The sequence below is a fragment of the Haemaphysalis longicornis genome, unplaced genomic scaffold (assembly GCF_048455015.1).
Source record: "Haemaphysalis longicornis isolate Haplotype H1 unplaced genomic scaffold, Haemaphysalis longicornis Haplotype H1 scaffold_10, whole genome shotgun sequence".
NCBI lineage: Eukaryota > Metazoa > Arthropoda > Arachnida > Ixodida > Ixodidae > Haemaphysalis > Haemaphysalis longicornis.
This window is the reverse complement of record NW_027526204.1, coordinates 43,498,378-43,518,888: the sequence shown is the minus strand read 5'-3', so window position 1 is coordinate 43,518,888 and position 20,511 is coordinate 43,498,378. Positions and strand designations below refer to the sequence as shown.

Here is a 20,511-nt window from a genome sequence, read left to right as displayed (position 1 = left end):
TTCTGCTTGCTCTTCCAATATAACATCGCTCCAATTATCCCCTCTAGCCCACCGTCCAATCCCGTACTTTTTTAACACGAAAGTGTTTTATTCCCGGACACACGAAGATTTCACTGACGTCATATCCGTCACGGAAGTGACGCCAGTACAACGAAGCAAGCGGCCTGTAAAGGGTGCACCCCTGCATACAGGGGCTTCTTGCGGGGAAGCAACACTTAGGACTGAAGGGTACGTTATTGGCCTCGAGGACATACCGTGGCGCCACCTACGAGTGACGTCACTTGTAGGACGCCGAATCGTGTTGTCGTCTGCTACAACACATTTCCCGTGCGTATGCGGAGGCGTGTTTTTTTGTCGTGGCCACCGTCTCGCCCGCTTCTTGTGGATTTGATGCAAATTACCAAAAAAGTTGTCTGTAAAACAAATAATTCGGGCAAGCAATCAGCGACTCGCTTGTTCCTGGCGACACCGCCGCGTTTAGGTAGTTGCTACCATCGCGACCCACAGCTCTTACATACGCAGCCAGCTAACGCCAAGGACGATGCAACTGATGCCGAGAAAAGTACGCTGTAAATTCATTGTGAAATACTTGTGACGGGACATGTGTGTGCAAGCAAACACCTTGTAACAGCGACGGAAACGCGTCGCACACTCATGATCTCACCGCACGAACTGCTCGTATTGCCTGGTAAATGAATTATGCGAGAACGGTGATCAGATTGCTTCGCCGCACATGCTTAAAAGTATTGTTATGGTATGCAGTTTGGCTTAATCAGTGCATATTTCCCCTACGATGTTTTTATAGTCATGCCCGGATTTGATTAACGATCACTGCCGTAGCCTCTACTCTGCACGGCTGATGTTTACTTTTCGCGACTTGTCCGCAATGTATGAACGGTATGAACGCGAGTTTTTAACGCCTTCGAGCGTGTTCGGACAAGTCTATATTTAGTTTTCATTAGGTGCTCGGCGTGGTAATTGATAATTGCAGTGTGTTTTGTATGTGTGCAGTAAGCCGGCATTTCTCAAGCATCAATTTTGAAACTCACGACTGCTCACAGAAGGCGAGGCTGCGTACGAGGCGAAACGCGTCGTTAATGATTTCGGGTAATGGGGATATTTAGAATAGGAGAACTGAGCGTTGGGGGGCCCCAAGATGTTAGATGAACCCAAACGCAACACGCGCGTGCGCGACGGGAGGGAGGGCCTTCGCCAACAGCTCGCAGCCGGCTTCGGATGCACGTAATCGGATGTTGGGAACTTTAGGCTTCGCGTCGCAGCAGATATTTCATCGCCGTTAGAGTTGCGAGTGACAGTCCCTAACAGAATGTTTCACCGTGCTGGGAACTCTGTAAGCGCGGTGATTTCCGTTGTAGCGATAAACAATCAAGATACCTGCACGGCCTCTCGGCCGCTCGCCGCACCGTGCGTGAACGGGCCGGCGCTGCCGGGACCGACCTCCGCGGCCGGTCGGCGTAAATCGCGGCAGATATTTGAGCATCGCTTTGAAAACCACAGCTGATGATCAGAATTTTTCATCACACTAACATCCACTTTCACCAATCTGGAGCTTCTTTTCCACGACTTGTGTGATTTTAAAAAGCGGCGACAAGTTGTTGCTGCCGCGACCTGCGTCGGTTCGAGCCGCACCGTCGGCTGTGCGTGCAGGCACGGCGGGTGCGTGTGCTTCTGCGAGCAGTTAACGCTTCACGATTTCCTGCTTTATGCATTTCTTGCAAACAAAGGAAATCTAGAAACATCACTCAGCGATCGTCGTAGTCCACATTGTTGATCGGGGAAACAAGCCGCTGCTTACGCTTCGGTCGCATGCGTAATACACCACCACGCTCATGGTGTTTGCGGATAATCTACCACAGTTGATACGTTTATACAGTCACCATTAGGTTGAACTGCGCTTGACGCACTGAGAATTAACTTCAAACGAAGGAAATTAACACGAAAATACTTTTAGAACGCGCTTCATAAGCGAAGAGTCACGCGCTGCAAGACAACTACGCAGCAAGATAGGAACGGTGATCCTACAAGTGACGTCAAAGCGATCGCAGCGCCGGCCTCTCCAGTGGTGGGCCTCGCGGCCAATACTTAGGGTTGTTCGTTTTCAGGTTTTATATTTACGCCGGGATGCACCAAGGTTTCGCTGACGTCATATTCGTCATGGAAGTGACGCCAGTACACCTGCCGAAGCGACCCGCCAGCAGGACTTCGCTCACCAAGCACAGCCACGAGACAGCCGCCGACCCGCAAATCATGCTCAGCTGCAGATTTCGCTCCACATTTCGCTTTCGTATTTTACCGATTCCAATGACAGAGAAATCAACCACAGTTTTTCCTCCCTTTTTCCTAATCTTCTTTTATTCTTTTTGTTTTCAGTTTCAACTTTCTTGAATAATTTTCGTTCTTTCCGTCAGTGGTTTCCTTCTTGCGGGTCTCTTTGTTCTTCTTTATATGCCAATGCTTCCTTTCACATCCGGATTGTTTTTCTCGCCGAGCGCCCCCTTTTTGGCCCATCCCCCTTACGCGGGTATGGCCAATCCCCTTACGGCACTACCACCGCGGGAAAGAAGAAGGGGGACAACACGCCAGCCGCACCATGGTAAGCGGTCTTACGCCCTTAACAAAGGAATCACCCTCCCCGCGTACGCTCCCCTCTGCTGCCACTCGTGTGTGGTCGCTGTGTGAGCTCAGGGGCTTTAAATCCGCATCCACTGCGTTCAAGCGCTGGACACATGTACGACTAGTGCACGCGATTCGCATGCGACTGATCGTTACGATTGATCGTTAGGACCCGTTTTGGCGTCGATCGCTGGTCGGAGGAGGCTCACGACGTGCGACTGGCAAGCCAGATGCAGTCGTGCCATCGTTGCCATCGTCGGTGAGGCCACAGCCAATGAGAGCCCGCTGAGCCCGCAACCGGCTTGCGTTCGCTGGTCGGCTCCGGTGTTGAGAACTTCAGGCTTAGCGTCCTGGCGAATATTTGATCGCCGCTACCTGTGCAACTGCGAATGACAATCCGTAACACAACTTTGCACCACACTATCATCCCCTTTCTCGCATGTGAAACTTTATTTGAGCTACAACTGCCGTTGGAGCGATCGGTGACCGAGACATCTGCGTGGCCTGTTTCGATGCTTCCGCGCAGGTATCGCCATCTCTCGGCCGCTCGGCGCACCGCGCGCCGCGACATCCACGTCCGGTCAGCATAGGCTTGCATCGCGGCAGATATCTGATCGCCGCTTTTAAAATAAGCCCTGAGAACGATCCCTAGCACAATTTTTCACCACACTAACACCTACTTTCTCGCATGTGGAACTTCGTTTTAGCAATCAGATTGATTCGGAAGAGCAGCGAGAAGCGTTTGCTACCATGGTCTTGCTACCGTGGTCTGCGCCGGTTCGAGCCGCTGAGTGTGCCGAGCTGGCAGGCGCGGCCGGCGTGTGCGCGGACTGTTTCCGATGCAGAACACGCTTCACGATTGCATGCTTTATCCATTTCTTGCGTACAAACGCGCGGAATCTACAAATTCAGCTCAGCGATCGTCGTAGTTGACCATGGAGCAAAAACAGTGGGCGGAGCGGCGCCGACGACGCATCGCACACGCGCATCGGGCCATGTGTCTCAAATTCACGCGTACGACTAGTCGTGGTGACAGTCGTAACGATCAGTCGCATGCGAATCGCGTGTACCAATCGTACATGTGTCTAGCGCTTCACTCTTGGCTGCAGCTCCGCCACCGGCAGTCACCGCAACGCGGTTAATATGAATGCAGAAACCCAAGACTTTCGTCGGCGCGCCACGCAAAGGAAAAAAATAATGTCACCAGTTCACAGCCACGCCTCAAGCAACGATGATATTCCCGAATACGAGAAGCAACTGCGTCCACAGCACACCTTCAAAGTGCAGGAGGTGTCAGCTGTATACGACTGGGTATCATGCTATGAAGCGTAGACTGACCGGCAGACGTGACCATATCTGTACCGTATACCACTTTGTTCACGATCACCCGCTTCTCGTATCCGTCGTACTCGTCACGGCATGTTTGCGGTTACGGGCCTCACTACCTTGCTTTTCGAGCGAACGGGAAACAGTGTCTTTGGGCAAGGTAAACGACAGGTTACGAGGGAACCGAAAAAATAGTTCTTCAGATTTTTATGACTGACGCTGAGAGATGGAAACCCCGCGTTGCAGCTTGAAGAAAAGAGAGCTAAAAACTGAACACAACAAGCAAGAACGACGACTCACAACTACTTTTATTCGAAGGAAGAATACGGCGCCAAATATGCTTTTACGTACCTATGAAACCAAAAGAGGTGCAATAAAAGGTATACACTATACTGATACAGCCTGCGCGGTTTTACAGCGACAGCTCTACTGCGCTCCATCTTTCAGCGTCATCCATCGCGTCGCAAACGACCTTTAGCCGCAGACGCACAAGCTGCGCCTTTCTGTGTTATCGCTTCGTTCGCTCGGAGCCTCGTCGCTGTGGTCCCAGGTGACTAGGCGAGGCTGAAACGGCTGCTTCGCCTGCGCTTGATTTCTCAGCGCTTGCTTTGTTGTCGTGCGTGCGTTTCAGCGCAAGCGAACCACATGACAAGGCGGGGCTTCTACAGCTGCTTCGCCTGCGCTTGGTCCCTCAGTCTGATCATCGATGCCGTGCCAGCTGGACAGTCTATGCGCGCCACTAAGAGCAAGAGAAAGGATGAATCCAGTCATCCAGTAGATATAGCTAAATGGCAAGCTGCGCAGGCTCAAGCGAAGGCAAACGAAACACCGTGTGCGTAGTCACTTTGATTTCTCTCGTGATTAGTAGGTTTATAAGAGTTAAACCTGAGCCATTTTTTTTTTCGGATGATAAACTCTTCATGCAGTTCACACGCCACCGCTTCACGATTTTTTTTCAGAATGATTTATTTCTTGGCACGTGGGTAGCTACCAAATTCGAGGCAGTGGAAAGGCAAGCGTGACCCTGCAGCGTTTTTGATAGAGGCATAATGCTCTCTCCGGCGATCATTTAAGCATTAGCCTCTTTGTCCGATGCACACTTTCCCGCCCGTGAGCGGTATCCTCATGCTTTTGCTTTAGTGCTAACGCAACTATGTTGGTGGAAAATCCGTTGTCTATGGCACACAAAATATCTATCGATATTTATGAGCCTTGTTCTTCTTCAAACGGAATGGAAACAAATGGTCGGAATAAAATTAGCCAACACAAGGCACACCCACTTCCAGGTACAATTAGGTGTACTTATTCTCTCGCCTTCAGTGTTGCTGCATGCCCGCGCTGCACCCGCCGTGGTCGGCACATTCGATGCGCCACCGGAAGATACCTTTCCGGGTTTTTCACGTTCGTGCAATGCGTGCAAAACGGTCAGCGAACCAGTTTCTGGCGAGTTCGTTCATGACGAGCGTGTCGCCTATTTCTGAAGAACGTATTGGATCGAGCTACTTGGTACAATGAAAAACCAGGATAGCCCTTGTCCTTGTTCTTCATATCGTAGAGGACGTGAAGAACGCTGATTGGTTGCAGCATTTGATGGAACTCGCCAATAGCGACACAGTAGTCTTCAGCGCCTGCTGCGTCACAACCGGGCAGCTATGCCAATGCTCCCTTGAATGGCGACGAGGTCTGACATGTAAACAATGAAAGAACTAACGATCTTTTTTGCTTGTTTGTACGGCTCCTGCACTGCGCAGAAGTGTGATATTTGGTATAAGTTGTCGTGAACGCGTAATTTATAGCGACTGCGCGCGTGAAATCGCGTTTTTGCAAGCCTCTGTAGGGCCCATTTTAAGTGGTCCTTCTGCGCTCATATCAATCCATTTCTACCAGTAAACATGGTAGGCTTGTAGTTGTATCCCACCGGATGAGTGGGGCCACGTTTACGTGGCTCCGACAGAAGCGCTTCGCAACGAGCTAGCCAGTTAGAAACAAAAACTCATCCCGAAGTTTCGATTTTCCTTCCCGTTCCAGTTTCGCTTCATGTCCAAGGGTCTCGAGGAGAGCAGCGCCCGCAGCCTGTAAGTGTCCTCCATCGGTGAAAATACGTTAGCGTTCAAGGCACCGCGCTAAGGCAGCGCAAGCCATTGCTTTTTTGCGAAAGAACTTGAGTTTTACGCTTAAAAGCTTAAGCAGATTAAAAATGCCATCAATAGAAAATAAAACCTTGATCGATTGGAGATAATTAGCTTTTGGTAACCCCAAAAGACGTCTTTTAACAAAAAAAAAAAAAAGAAGAAAAGAACAGGCGCGCGCGCGAGAGAGAGAGAGAAAAGCACGTTCATCTCTCTCCTTCTATAAAGGCTAATGCATGGTTGGGGAGGGGGGGAGGGGTCTTCTGTTACCATTCGTCCCCATAAGCACTGCCCCTCAATTTTTAATGAGGAGGTGTACCAGGTGTCCGACCGGTGCTTTTCATGCACTAGCGGAGAGCGCGTTTGAGTGGTTTTCGGGGTGCTGGGGGGGGGGGGGGTTGAGGGAGTCCCTTCGCTCAAGTGCCAGATGGAGAAAGGAAGTCGGTGGATGTTTGTCTCGTCTGTATAATTCCTGCGCTGTCCCACATGTAGTCCTGGTTGTTAGAGCACCTGTTCCCGCAGTGTTGGCCACTACAATGGCAAATTCATTCTCCATTGGCTGTGTGGTGGGTCATGTTGGAGGGGGGGGGGGGGGGGTCCTGCTTGAGCTGAGTGGTTGCAACTTGTCTTCAATCGCGGCCAGGGGGGATGTTTCGGTGTCAGAACATCCCTTGGAATTTTCTGAGTGCTGCACTCCCTCTCTCCTTTCAGGGCTTTCAGGGCAATTTATCATTGCTGAGTGTACATAGCGTGGGAGCCACGCTATGTACACTCAGCAATGATAAATCACAGTATAAAAGCGAAAATAAGGAGTTCGTTGGTTACTTGACAAAAATTGTACCTCACAGCCCTGTGCGCACACGTGTTTTTAGTAGATACTGCAGTGAACAAAACAACTACTCTGTGGCGTTAACAAATAAAAAAAGGGGCTAAAATATTGTTTAAGTACAGGATCTTTCTCTACTTTTTTTTTTACCCCTGTCGTATAAGACCCCCAAAAATTATTTCTGATAGAGGTATACGGAGGGCCCAACGTGTGTCTTGATGGGAGCGCAGCTCTACCAACCCTTGTTGCTTGGCTTTTCTTTCTTGGACGTGGCTGGTGTGACTGAAAAACTTTCAAAAATCACGCCACACAGTAACGCAATAGTGGGAACATTAGTTATCAGTTCGTTAACTACACGTTAGCATTTAAGTGATTCAGTCAAACGGAACTATAGGGCCACTACAATCACCAAGTCACGTTTCTGCGGTCGGTGGCTGCCAATCGCGCAAACAAAATTCTGTGACGTCATGGCGACTTCGCCATGAAGTGCCTGAAAAGCCGCTACTGCTTCATCTGTTTTACTTAATAGCAGAGTCCTTCAATGCTTTACTGGTCACGAAACTTCGGTGCTCGTTTCATATAGGGACCGCGGGCGCCACTACAGGCGCCACCGCCACACGAAGGGCATCAGCCACCGCGCGTGCGGCATATTGGCCATCTCTTGGCGTGCAAACGCATGCTTTTGGTGTCTGCGCGCTGATTAAGTGTGCTTTTTTTTCTTAGTAATTAGCGATGAATAGTTTAGTTACTGTGTATATCACCTGCCTTCATTGGAGTTTTATTTTTTCAAGTAAATTACCGTAGACTTCGGCCGCGAACGGTAACTGCTTCTGTGTATTCTGGCACAAGCGCTGCGCCGTCGTGTTTGCGGATTTTTAAATCTCTATTGCTTATTTTCCTAAAGCACAAGTTGTAAATACCACACATACGGTAGCTCCGTAGTCACGGTCTGCTGCGTGGCTATAGATAATACAATATAAAAAAAACTGAAAGAAACCAAGCACGCGTCGTTCAGACTACGCTTAATGAATCCGTCGATTGCTCTGGTATGCACAGAACGATAAAAGAGATAGTCCAATAGTATTGTCGTTTCGATGAGTTGGTACATACTTGAGAACATCTAAAAACGCTGCAGAAACGCGAAGGATCAAAACACGAAGAGATATATGTTGCACCGTGTCCCTTTCAACTTCCGCGCTTTGCAGTCCTTGAAAAAAAAAGGAAGCGAAAATAGAACAATAGAACTGATTTTATCACACGCCACAACAAATTTTAATATTACGAAAGGAGACAAAAGAGCGCGGTCCAGCGTACAAAAATATATATTTTGCGATGTGCAGCACACGGAGAAAACAGAATATTGCGAAGTAGCCAAGAACGACGCAAAGCTTTTCTGCATGACGTTTATTAAAGCGACCTCCTGCTCTACAAATGACTAGAATGAAACACAAACGTCGAAGAAGCAGTCAGCAGTGCGACGTGCACAGATGAACGTCGATAAAATGAGTTGCAGGGCGTTTGCTATGCATGCATTACTCTGGGAACGTTATTAATTTGAGATCCCCGGAAATAGGATCGAGAACATTGTCGAAGAAACAAAAAATCAAGTTAGCGACAAGGTGACACCCTTTCGATATCAAACAATATTGCCCGACGGGACGTACGACAAAAAGAGCCAACGGGCGCGCCAGATAAGAAAACCGGAAGCAGCCACGCGTGGTTACAAAACAATAAAAACGAACCCTAAAGGATAATTCGCGGAAATATGAAAAGTAAAAGCACAAGGACGTCCCAAAGCTTTTTTTACATGCGAGCCTGAGCGCAAGGTAATACAAGTTTGCAAACAGGTAATGAAGCACGGCTACTACCTGACTGACCTTACAAAAATCCGGCTTTAATTTAGCCTTGTACAACTCTAGGTCCAGGATGCTCTCAAAAGGGTACATTGCTTTTTTTATTGTCGCACACAGTGCATTCCCACACACTGTCACAGACTTATAATCGAAGCTGAAATCTCCCGTTTCTTGCCTTGGAATGGCGCACCTCGATCCATTTCTCACGCAGCTCCCCGTCGCTCGGTAAACAGAACTAGGAAACATTTTCTGTTGTATTGATGTACAAAGAACGACATCCCCGCACGCAACACGTGTTCGGCATCGCCGTTGCAACCCAACAGCGCGAGATGCACGTTACATTGTTTTCCCGCACAAAACCAACACAACTCACCGCGTCTCCGCCGTTCGAGCCAGCGCAACGCCGCCCGACGAATGACCTCAGTGAGATGGTGGCGCCACCGCGCGGCGGCCAAACGCAGCATATGAAGCTCTCCCATTAAGTTGCGGAGCAGTTTCGTGACCAGTACAGCATTAAAGGACTTTGTTAATAGCTAGCTTAGGCGTAGTAAGTTTGCAATAAAAAAATTAGCAGTGGCTTAGCTCGGCTATGCCACGATATACATAGGGTGAGCTAAGGTTCAGCTGGTTATTCTTAGGTTTCCTGGTTGTCTAGGATTAGCTGATTATCATGCTTACTGCTGCTAAAACGATTTCCAATCCAATCCAATCCAATCCAGTTCAGTCGCGGCGGCGGCGGCTCCGCCGCGCCAGCTGTGCGCCGTGAGACGGCACTGCTTCTCGCGCATGCGCAGCACGGCTCTCAAGGAGCCACGCGAAACTGCTCAGCCTAGGCCAGTGTAGCTCACGCTACAAAACTGATATCATTGGCATCGGGATGGACCAATCTTTCTAATGAACCAAACTTGTACTACACTAGAACCCCGCTTTTACGTTTACGTTCCTCAGCGCTGCGTTTTCCCGGCTACGTTGTTTTAAGTGCGAATGCACTTCTTAAGCGAGCCTGAATCGTCCGCCGCCGTCGTCCGCATAGCAACAGCTGCGGGTGCGCGCGCTCCTCGTCTTCCTCCTCGTCTTCCCTAGCAACGGGGGGAGATGGGCGCGCGCTACTCTCCTCCTCCTCTCTCCGCTCAGTGACTGCGGGTGTTGGGCGCCTCCTCATGGCACATACCCACGTGAGGGACCAGGAATCGGGCGTGAGAAGGGCTAATGCACCCGCTTAAAGGAGTACTGACACGAAATTTCCCCTCGGATCCCGTCGTCTTGGTCGGCGACTTCAACGTCGATGTCCGCAAGGACGGAGAGTGGTTGGTCGACTACATGCACGCCACGCACTCCATGTCGTGCGTACCCCTCGACTCGCCCACCACCATCAACGGCTGTTTCATCGACCTGGCCTTTGCGAGAAACTGCCAAGTCCGCACCGTCCTACAGGACCCTTTGACGGTCCATTTCACGGACCACAAAGCGATCCTTCTAGCAATCAAGTACAACGACAACACAAATAGGTGTCTGTGAATAAATGCATCTTTCTTTTAAGTGCGAATGCAACCGTGCATTCGCACTTACACACTCTCCCCCTCGGGGAAGTGCGAGGGAATTTTTTGCCTAGTCCCGGCGCAGCTCACATAGAGTCCCATCGAATAAAATCCTCACTGTTACGTCGTGGCTCAGAGTACGTTCCCGGATCATGCTTTGCAATCTGACACTCCGAAGCCGCGCGGGCATCATACGCCGACCGCCGTTTGGACGTTTGAGGAGCCTTGGGCAAGCTTGGCTACGGAACTGACTGCATGAAGCTGCACGCGGGTGCGATTCGTCACCACTAGACGGCCCTATGTTACTCTATGCTATCACCATCGTCACTGCGCTTACAACTGAAGTTTCACTTCGGAATGCCGGAAGTGCGTGTTTGCCATAAAGTAGAGGGAACAATATTCTAGTTCACATAAAGCACCACCGCAGGAATAGCACGCGCTCTCGTCGTCATCATGCGCTTCAAGCTTTTAAAACACCGTTGAACTTGCAACCGCGAACTTTGTCGTGCCTTGATGGCGTCGCGAAAACGGGAGGCGCGTTCCCTTCGGGAAAAGCTTGACGTACTAAAAGCAGTCGACAAGCAGCCATTACGAAAGAGAGTCGACATGGCTAGGGGCTTTGCATTGCCACGCGTGGTGTTTTTCCCCGATCGCAGAAAGCGGAAATCCTACATTTTCGAGTCTTTTAAGGTTAGAAAGCCAAAGTTGCAGAAATACATGGTTGCAAGTCAAAGCTACGCTGTTCATTTCGTTCATTTTCGAAGGTTTCCTCACTGCTGCGTTTTCCTGGTTGTTACGTTTTGTTTTCCCGGTCCGGTGAAAAACGGGGTTCCACTGTATATTGTATATATTCATGGCCCCTTGAAAGGGACCACAAAGACCACACGCGCCCTTTGTTCTGTGCGAAACAACTTGCCTTTTATACCTCCCGTAAGTCCATTCCTACCCGAGTAGTGATGTCGTTGTTGTCACCGAAAAGAAAAGCCAGAAATGTCGGCAAGCGTTTAACTTTCCCGTCACACAGCGTCAGCACTGACGTCACTGGTGAGGTTCCCAAATTGATTTATCAGTGCGTTAACTCCGTGCTATCATGCGCCGAATGAAAACGGATATACCACTGCAATCGCGCAATAACGTTTTTTTTTTTTTTTTTGCTGGTTGGCATTGTCAGCGGCCAACAAAAGCTCCTACGAGACTTTACGACGTTACAGTTGTAATGGGACTATGTCGTTCGTCAGTTCCCATTATTCCATCTGTCTCGATTATTATCTAGCATAATTATTAGATTTCCCGCTAAAATGGGCGTCATTGTTATTCTCACAAGGTAATCTTTCGAAGGAACCAAATTCTAAACGGCACCCACACCAAATTGAGCTGCGTGACAAAAAATGACTTTTTTTTTTTGGCGAGTGTACGTTTCACACTTGTTATGTGATTGCTTGATAGGCGTAATAAAATTGCAAGTTACACACTTTTTCGTGAAAACATCGCTTCTCAATAGCCTCCGTTTGCGGCTACATGGTAGGTCCAGTGAGATTCCATCAGTAATTATTCATATTTACACGCACCAAAACACGCATTAAAGGCAGCAACAGCTAGAACCTTCACTGGATGAAGTTTTCCCCCCTCCGAACCAAATTTTCAGGTTTGCGGAAAAGAAATCACACGGGACCATGAACGTCGGCAGGATTTTCTCTTGATGGGGGGCAAACCCATTGCATCGCGGGCGGGGGGAAAGAGAAAGGGGGAGGAGGCTAGTGCTGGTGTGGTTTGGAGGGGGGGAGGGGGGGGGGCAATTGCCCCTTTTGCATTCCTCTGCCTACGCCCATGGACGGGACCAAATCCGGCCCCTCCTGGTGGCGGCGCACAACACGACTCACCGCCGGGCTTTCCCGCGGGCGTGTAGTGTACTGCGGCGAAGCCAGCATACCAAAAGAACCCTGTAGGTTCGTACATGCCCGGCCGCGCAGGCGGCCTCGTGATCGCGGCGTGGCACAGCGCATGCGCGTCGGACCAGCACGGCTGCGCGTGGTGTCTGTTTAAGTTGAGATTACCTGCGGTATCAGAAGTCTCGTGCGCTGTCATTGCAGGGGTACAGCCTAACAATGCCATAAATGTTCTCCACGACGTCCGGACAGGCGACCTCAACCATAGCCGTTAGAGCGTGCTCCATCTTGATACGATGTACACCCACGTTTAAAGGGACCATGAAGACAAAACACAGGTTTGGTTCATTCAACTAACTACGACGCCCCAATAGCAATCACGTCAATCTTATCTGAAGCATCGATCCACTAATGCAGGTAATGAGGAAGCAGATGAAATTGTGGTGATCTAGCAGCCACTTTCTCGGCCAGCCATTTGTGCGATTGGCGGATGGAGTTCAAAGCCGCTGTTCAAAAACATGATTGTACGATTGTAATGATGTCTAATATTATTAGCACAGTTTAATCATCGTGCCGTTTCAATACCGAAATTAAGAAAGCGCACTGTGTTTTTAGTAGTTGATTGATTTGATTGATTGTAGGGTTTAAAGGAGTACTGACACGAAATTTCAAAGCTGAGATAACTATGTAAAACGCTTCCTTTTTATCAGGAGATATCTCCCAGCAAGTTTCAACAGCAACCGTTCAGCGAAACATATTTAAAATCCATTTTAATCTTCGCCCGCACGAGAAAGGCCAGAGCGGGTCGACGTGACATCATCTGCTACGTGCCCCAAACTGTCGACGTCGGGGCTCCCGTGACGAAGCCGACGCGCTGGCTGTGGTTGGCGCAAGCTGCTCGGGCTGTGTACACGTCATGGTTTTGGGACTGACGTCATGCTGCCCAGGCCTGTGGGGACGGAGAAGACCTCGGCCGGTCTGGGCGCGCGCGTGCGCTCGCTCGCGCGCGCTTTCAGAGAGGCAGCGATACGGCAAGAATGGTGACGCCATGTGATACATGCTGTCATCGCGGTCGCTCGGCGTTTTTTTGTCGAAACCGAAACTGGCACGAATAAACGACGCCGTAAATGAATGTTTACGCTGCGCTCGACCGTCTAATCTTTCATTCTATGATTAGTGGGCTGGTAGGCACGCATAGCAGCGAAAAAAACGTAACATAAAAATTTCGTGTCAGTACTCACGCAACGCAGGCGATGAGGCGCGCCGTAGTGGAGGGCTCCGGATTAATTTTGACCACCTGGGGATCTTTATCGTGCGCCGAAATCTCGTACACACGGGCGTTTTTGCTTTTCGCCTCCATCAGAAAAGCGGCCGCCGCGGCCGGGAAACGAACCCGCGACCTCGTGCTCAGCAGCGCAACGCCTTAGCCACTGGGCCACCGCGGCGGGTGTTTTTAGTAGTTACCTTATTATGTCACTAATGACGTTGTGTGGCGCGAAATACGAGTCTTTAAATGTATACTTTTTTTTGTTCGTGAAAACATTGTCTTCGGAGTCGGAATGCAGTTGAGCATGTTTGCACGCCGTGATAGTTGACGACTGAAATTACTAGGAACAGAAAATAACCAATATTCGCACACGTCTGAGTTATCTGTCGGACGGCAAACTGGGTCGAAAAGCTGCAGGTTATACCTTTGTCGTCGCGAAAAGAGCTGCTGTGATTTATTTCACAAAATTCGCATTACAACGCGCTTTCCTGAACACGATTTGTTTACCACTCTGTACTGCGTTCATGTTGTAATGAATGGAATAAAGCTCGTCCATGTTACAAAGGCCTCTCAGCAGACAAATGCGCCATAATTTAAACTACGTGTACTACAGCTGTTTTACGCAATCATATTCTTTCCATGGCAATTCCAATTCAATGTTCTGAATAGTTCTTGTATTCACAGCATGTTTACAAGAAGTATTCAGGATATTGGATTGGGAACAGGTGGGAATAACAATTAACGGAGAATACCTCAGTAACCTCAGATTTGCTGATGACGTTGCCTTGTTAAGTAACTCGGGGGAGGAATTGCAAAGCATGCTTACCGCACTGGACAAACAGAGTAGAACCGTGAGCCTGAAATGTCCTGCTGACTCGCCCCCCCCCCCCCCCTTTTAATTTTTGGATTTATACCACCAGGAAGATGTCTAGTTTGAAGATGTCTAGAAGATGGCTGGAAAAAGTCTAGTTGATTTTTTTCTATTTCTTGTGTTGTGGTTTAGAAGAAACCAGCTGAACATGGAGACAAGGACTAAGTGTTAACGAAAAAGTGACAGGGACACTGCTGCACTAGCAACTGAACGTTTATTAAAAAGGTCAAACATATATAGGGGATGTGAATGCTTATCACATATTAAAATAGAAACAACTTGCTGCGTCAGACATGTCCCTTCAAGGCCGAAAAGCGCTATCTTGGAAATTGGTCCTTGTCACGCCCGATGAACTAAGTCTTGGCACATGCCTGCCTAAGGTACAGCTTTTCCTTTTCGGTCAGCAGTATCGACGGGCTGCTCCCGCACGCGCTGCCTTTTGCGTCTATCATACTGGCTTCCATTATTGCTCTGACAGCTTGTTTTTGTTTTTTCCTGTGATAGCAATATCAAACAGGTTGGCGCTGCATCCGCTCTGTCGGCAATGCATACGCAGATTTCCTGACGTGGCCGTCGTTTTCAAAATTGCTGCAATTCCTGACGTGGCCGTCGGTCATGTCAGGAAACTGTGGTTGACTTCTCTGTCATAGGAATAGGTAAAACACAAAAGTGAAATGTGCAGCGAAATCTGCAGCTGAGCATGATTTGCGGGTCGGCGACTGTCTTGTGGATGTGCTGCGCGAGCGATGTCCTGCTGGCGGGTCGCTTCGACAAAGTTGTACTGGCGTCATTTCCGTGGCGGATATGACACCACTGCAATGTTGCTGTAACCCGGCATATAACAGTTTTGTGCTAAAATATAAAACTTGAAAACGAACAACCCCAAGTACAGCGTACTCTTTAGTACTAAAGGTTGCTTCCCCGCAAGAATACCCTGTGTGCAGGGGTGCACCCTTTACAGGCCTCTTGCTTCGTTGTACTGGCGTAACTTCCGTGACGGATACGACGTCAGTGAAACATTCGTGAATCCCGGAATAAAACACTTTCGTGTTAAAAAGCTTTGCACTTGCAGCGAAAGCCGCCAAGATACTTATTTAATGCCCGCCTTTTGTGTCTGGCTTTTACGCTGATGCGTGTCACATATTGTAAAAAAATGTGCTCTGTCTGGTCTTTTCAAATAGGTGACGTGTTCTGCAAAAAGCCAACTTGAGAACACGTGCTACGCGGAGAAAACCATTTTTTTGATACCCTGTGGCAAAATTGCGAAATAAAAAGATGAAGAAACGGAGCGTACAAGTACTGTACCAAAGAAACCGTTTTGAACTGACAGCAAGGTTTACCAAAACGAAAAAAATAATGGGGGAGGAGGGGTAGAGAGTTTCGGGGGGGGGGGGGGGGGGCGGGGGGGGGGCGGGGGGGGGGGGGTTCGTGGATCTTTGAAATGCCCTCGCGAAACCTCTGGAATCCACGGACCCCCATCTAAGAACCACTGCTCTACGCCCATGCACTTGTAATTGTGAATTGCGCAAAGAATGTTTAACTCCATTGCGAATTGATCCTTCATCCGAAAGGTATGTAAGGTGGCAAACGTTATGAAGGTTTCCATGAGGTGAAACGCATTGCATCATTTCTTTATGTGCGCGCGCATGCGCATGCACGCACCGTTTCGATTGATTGATTATGGGGTTTAACGCGCCGACGTAACGCGCCGTAGTGGAGGGCTCCGGATTAATTTTGACCACCTGGGGATCTTTAACGTGCGCCGAAATCTCGTACACATGGGCGTTTTTGCTTTTCGCCTCCATCAGAAAAGCGGCCGCCGCGGCTGGGAATCGAACCCGCGTCCTCGTGCTCAGCAGCCTTAGCCACTGAGCCACCACGGCGGGTCACACCGTTTCAAGAAAACAGGGAGGCGCTCGCTGGCATTTGCTCGGAATTTAAAACGAAAAGACCATCGGTAGCCAATTCAAGCCGCCGGTAACAAAATGAGCGGGTCACGAGAGAACGAGGCCACGCATGCTTCATAATATATAATACACGCGCACGCAGCATGCAGCTGTCGGTGCTGTTTTCGATGGTGGTGACGGTGCTCTACCTGTTCATCATCGCCTTCCTGATCATCGAGAATAGAGGTGAGTGCACGCAGCACGGAGGGAATACGATGCATACGATTACTGATGACCTACCCTGGAGCGCAGGAAAGCCGATGTCGGAACGGGAAGTTCACAACTGCGCTGCTATATCAGTCCGCATCTCGACATTTGGGCCAGTACTGGTTTCTGTAGCTGCCTTATCTGTATTGTCACAAATCCAAAGACGACGCAGTTGTCTTAAAGGAACACAAGTTTATTGGAGCGAACTTGTGCTCCCCTAACAACTCAAAGAATACAGAGGCGGCGAAGCCGCAGTCAACAAAGTGCGAGCGTCGGCGAGTCGAGTGCCGCGACGTCCGCTCTGCGGTCGTTTATCTCTCGGCGCGAGGGCTTCTCGATCAGTCTAATTGCATCCAGAACATTGTGGATCATCGAAGATTATTCTAGGCTGGCGGCGTTAGTTCGCGACACTCTCTCTATCAAAGGAGATAACGCGTGCGGCATAAAGAATAGAACATGCGCTTCGCTTGGCCCACGGATAACAGAGATAACATAGCCTGGCGCAGCCGGACGGCAAAAACAAAACACAAACAAAGAGACCCAAAACGTGGTTCCTGGCAATATGACGGCTCTGAAGCTCAGTCAGATTTAGTAAAAAAGTCGCATAGTTTTGTACGTCGAATTTGATGGGATCTAGAGCGAGCTTGGGGTTTTCTAGCCACGGTCGGTATACTCCTGCCTCATTGTGCAAAACAGTGATTAAATGGGAATGTCAACGCACCGGGGCGAACGCCGTTTCGGGCATGTGCGTACGTGCGTCTGTATCTGTGTGTTGAGAAAGTTCGCTGTTTTTCCAACGTTTATTTGTTCTTTGAACACTATTGCCTCTCGAATAATACGTATCCTCTGATAAGCGATGGAGTTACGAGAACGGCTCCTCACAGCTCTGCTTTATTTTGTCGCCAAGCTGAAGCGACGGTTTCGAAACCTACATCACTGCAGCCTCGCAGAAATCGGCGGAATTTGTACAGGCCATGTACACGTGTTGCTTTATGTATTCAGTACAGTAACTAATCCAGCACGTAAGAACTAGAAGAAATCAGAATAAATTAGGAATTAATATTACGGACTGCCTCATCAAACCGTGTAAAGACACCCATGGCGTTGGTTCAAGAAACATTTTATTCTTTTGGTATCCTTCGCGTTTTAAATTGTTGTTTGTGTGCGATATACATCAGGGCTAAAGCTGCGTGCACACTAGCGTCAAACTTGCCGTGCCGCCCTGCCGTCGGCCGCCAGCGGCGTCGCTCCGCAGCCTTCACCCGCAGCGCGGGCGACGCCGCTGGCGGCCGACGCTAGGGCGGCACGGCAAGTTTGACGCTAGTGTGCACGTACCTTAACATACGCAGTGCATGAAGCATCGCCGGCGGGGAAAATGCGTGCCCCAAACTTACTAGCTAATGAGCGTGTGGAGTCCCTAGGGCCGTGGAAGCGTGCTACATGTTCCCTCTCACTTGGTCCAGATCTGCCACGGGACGACGGGCAGAAGTACCAACCGCTGCTCAATACTGCGGTCTGGGACAAGAACAAAACCACTGGTAAGTGGTATGCAGCTTGGCAAGCTTTCTACTTCCTTTTATAACACTACGCATACAAAAAAAAATAAACGAAAGTACCGGGTTTGTAACTTATAAGGAGCCAATCAACCATTTGTAGTTCTTTTTAAGCGAAGCATATCTGGCTAGGCAGATAGGTGGCGATGGGTGGAGTTAGGTGGATATAGGTGGAGGGGGGCGGATATGGTAAGCGAATATATCTACTTAGGTCAAGTAGAAACTCCGGATCGCAACCATGAGGTAGAGGTAATTAGAAGGATAGGAATGGGGAGGAGTGCATTCGGCAGGCATTCCCAGATAACGAATGGCAGCCTACCACTGTCCCTGAAGAAGAAAGTGTATGACAGCTGCATCTTACCGGTACTCACCTACGGGGCAGAAACTTGGAGGCTCACTAAGAGGGTTCAACTTACATTGAGGACGACTCAACTAGCAATGGAACGGAAAATGATGGTGTATACGTTAAGGGACAAGAAGGGAGCGGAGTGGTTTAGGGAACAAATTCGTGTTGAGGACATTTTAGTAGAAATTAAGAAGGAGAAATGGACGTGGGCAGGGCATGTAATGCGAAGGCAATATGGCCGTTGGTCATTAAGAGTAACTGAGTGGATTCCTAGAGAAGGTAAGCGTGGCGGGGGGCGACAGAAAGTTAGGTGGGCAGATGAGATCCAGAAGTTTGCGGGGATAAATTGGTCGCAGTTAGCACACGAGCGGGATAATTCGACAATAATGGGAGAGGCCTTTGCCCTGCAGTGGGCGTAGATAGGTTGGTGATGATGATGATGACGATCTGGCTAAGTTCCATGTTTTCTTGATGTACGAGAACAACAACTTCCTTCCTTTCAAGTCAATTACTTCTGTCATGTGGTCACACGTACGTTGGCCAAACTTGGCGATGTGTAAATATATGATTGCGAGAGCACTGAAGATCTATAGGGTCAAAAGATGACAGGGAGGCTCACACTTGCCACAGCATTGGTTCAAGTGTGGCTGCTCACTCATTTTTGGTGATGCGTCCATTTACGTACGAACCGGACAGCTTCGCTGGTCGTCTATCTGCCTTTGGAATGTCTCCTAATTTTTTTCTACAAACCCTTGGTTCGAGTTAACCCCATATCGTCCGTTTCTTCCCTCGTTCCTATCACTCGAGCGCTTCTCAGGTCATTTCAAGGAGAAGCACGTAGTAGATGGAATGATTGTGCACGGTTGAACGCGCCGAAGCACCACTATGAGGAGGCGCGCCGTAGTGGAGGGTGCCGCATTAATTTTGACCACCTGGGGATCTTTCAAGTGCGCCGAGCACGAGGACCTGCCAAAACCTACCTCCAACACACCACACCCGAGCCACGCGTTGTTGCCGCGTGTACGCCTGACAGCCGCGGTGCCCGTTCGCAGATGCGGGCGCCAACAGCACGACGCCGTCGAACGAGAGCACCACGGAACACTTCACCTACGAGCGGCCCCGCGATACGTACACCGTCAAGATCCCGTTCAAGTTCCCCGCGCGGCGGGCCAAGAAGGACTCCGACGACGGCAAGGGCAGGCGCTCCGGAGGCGGCAAGGCACGAGCAGGCCACGTCACGAGTCGGCCGCTGGACAACGCCCTCAAGCGGACGGTGCCGCGCCACGGCGACAAAGGCCTTTAAGGCCGTCCTTTATTTAGCCCGGGCTACGGGCCTTCGGGAAGAAAACGTACCAATTAAAGTTGGCGACGGAGTTGAAATTCACCGCAATTGGAAGGCGAGATTGGTGACATTGTATCGCGCCTTTCTGTACTGAGCACTGTGCCATTTCGTTTCGTCTTCGTTGTCCGCAAAATTGTGGCTCTCGCGTGCGTAGAATTAAGAGAGGGGGGGGGGGGGGGAGGCACAAAAAGTAAGTGCTGTGTATAAAACGGTGGCCATGGAAGCCCAGGTACGGTCATCTATTTTACAGAATTGGATATTGTTAACGGTCGCTAGGTGTTTATTCGTCAAACTGTAGCGCGCTATACATGTTTTGTTCTTCCAAATTTGTGCTAATAGGCAGAACAAGATGGTGGGCGAACTAGAATATGTTTGTTTGCGAACACTGTTTGGCCTCAACGACCTTAGAAACGCTTTATTGTACTTCTGAAACGCTTTTGAAGTCCTTATGATTGGTGCCCTCAGAACAACTGAGCAAATTATCTTCACACACGTAAGGTAAGATTAAAATTTGCTCAAAAGGTGGGTGCCGTCCCTGTGTTCTTGAAGGTCTGGTCACTTGGATTCTATGTCGGCACGTCAAACGTGCAGCCTCCATTGGCCGGCCATTTCAGGCGATTTGATTTGGGCACACACGTGTCACTGCTGCTTGGTAGGACAGTCGACTCCCGGTAATACGAAGTCCACAGGGACTGCAAAAAACTTCACTTCCAATTAAACAGAAAGCACACTATAACAGCGTTGTCATTAGTCCGCAGTAGGTCTCCCTTCTTGATTTCATTCATAA

The 20,511-nt window shown here is 49.5% G+C and overlaps 1 protein-coding gene across 1 annotated transcript; it reads left to right on the top strand.

The window, feature by feature from the left end:
- Positions 1 to 16,329: 16,329 nt before the first annotated feature.
- LOC144157714 (uncharacterized) lies at positions 16,330 to 19,761 on the top strand. The gene is made up of 3 exons (XM_077688494.1): positions 16,330 to 16,462; positions 17,947 to 18,021; positions 19,435 to 19,761. The coding sequence occupies exons 1-3, from the start codon at positions 16,381 to 16,383 to the stop codon at positions 19,683 to 19,685; spliced, it is 408 nt and encodes a 135-aa protein (XP_077544620.1). The 5' UTR covers positions 16,330 to 16,380; the 3' UTR covers positions 19,686 to 19,761.
- Positions 19,762 to 20,511: the final 750 nt, after the last annotated feature.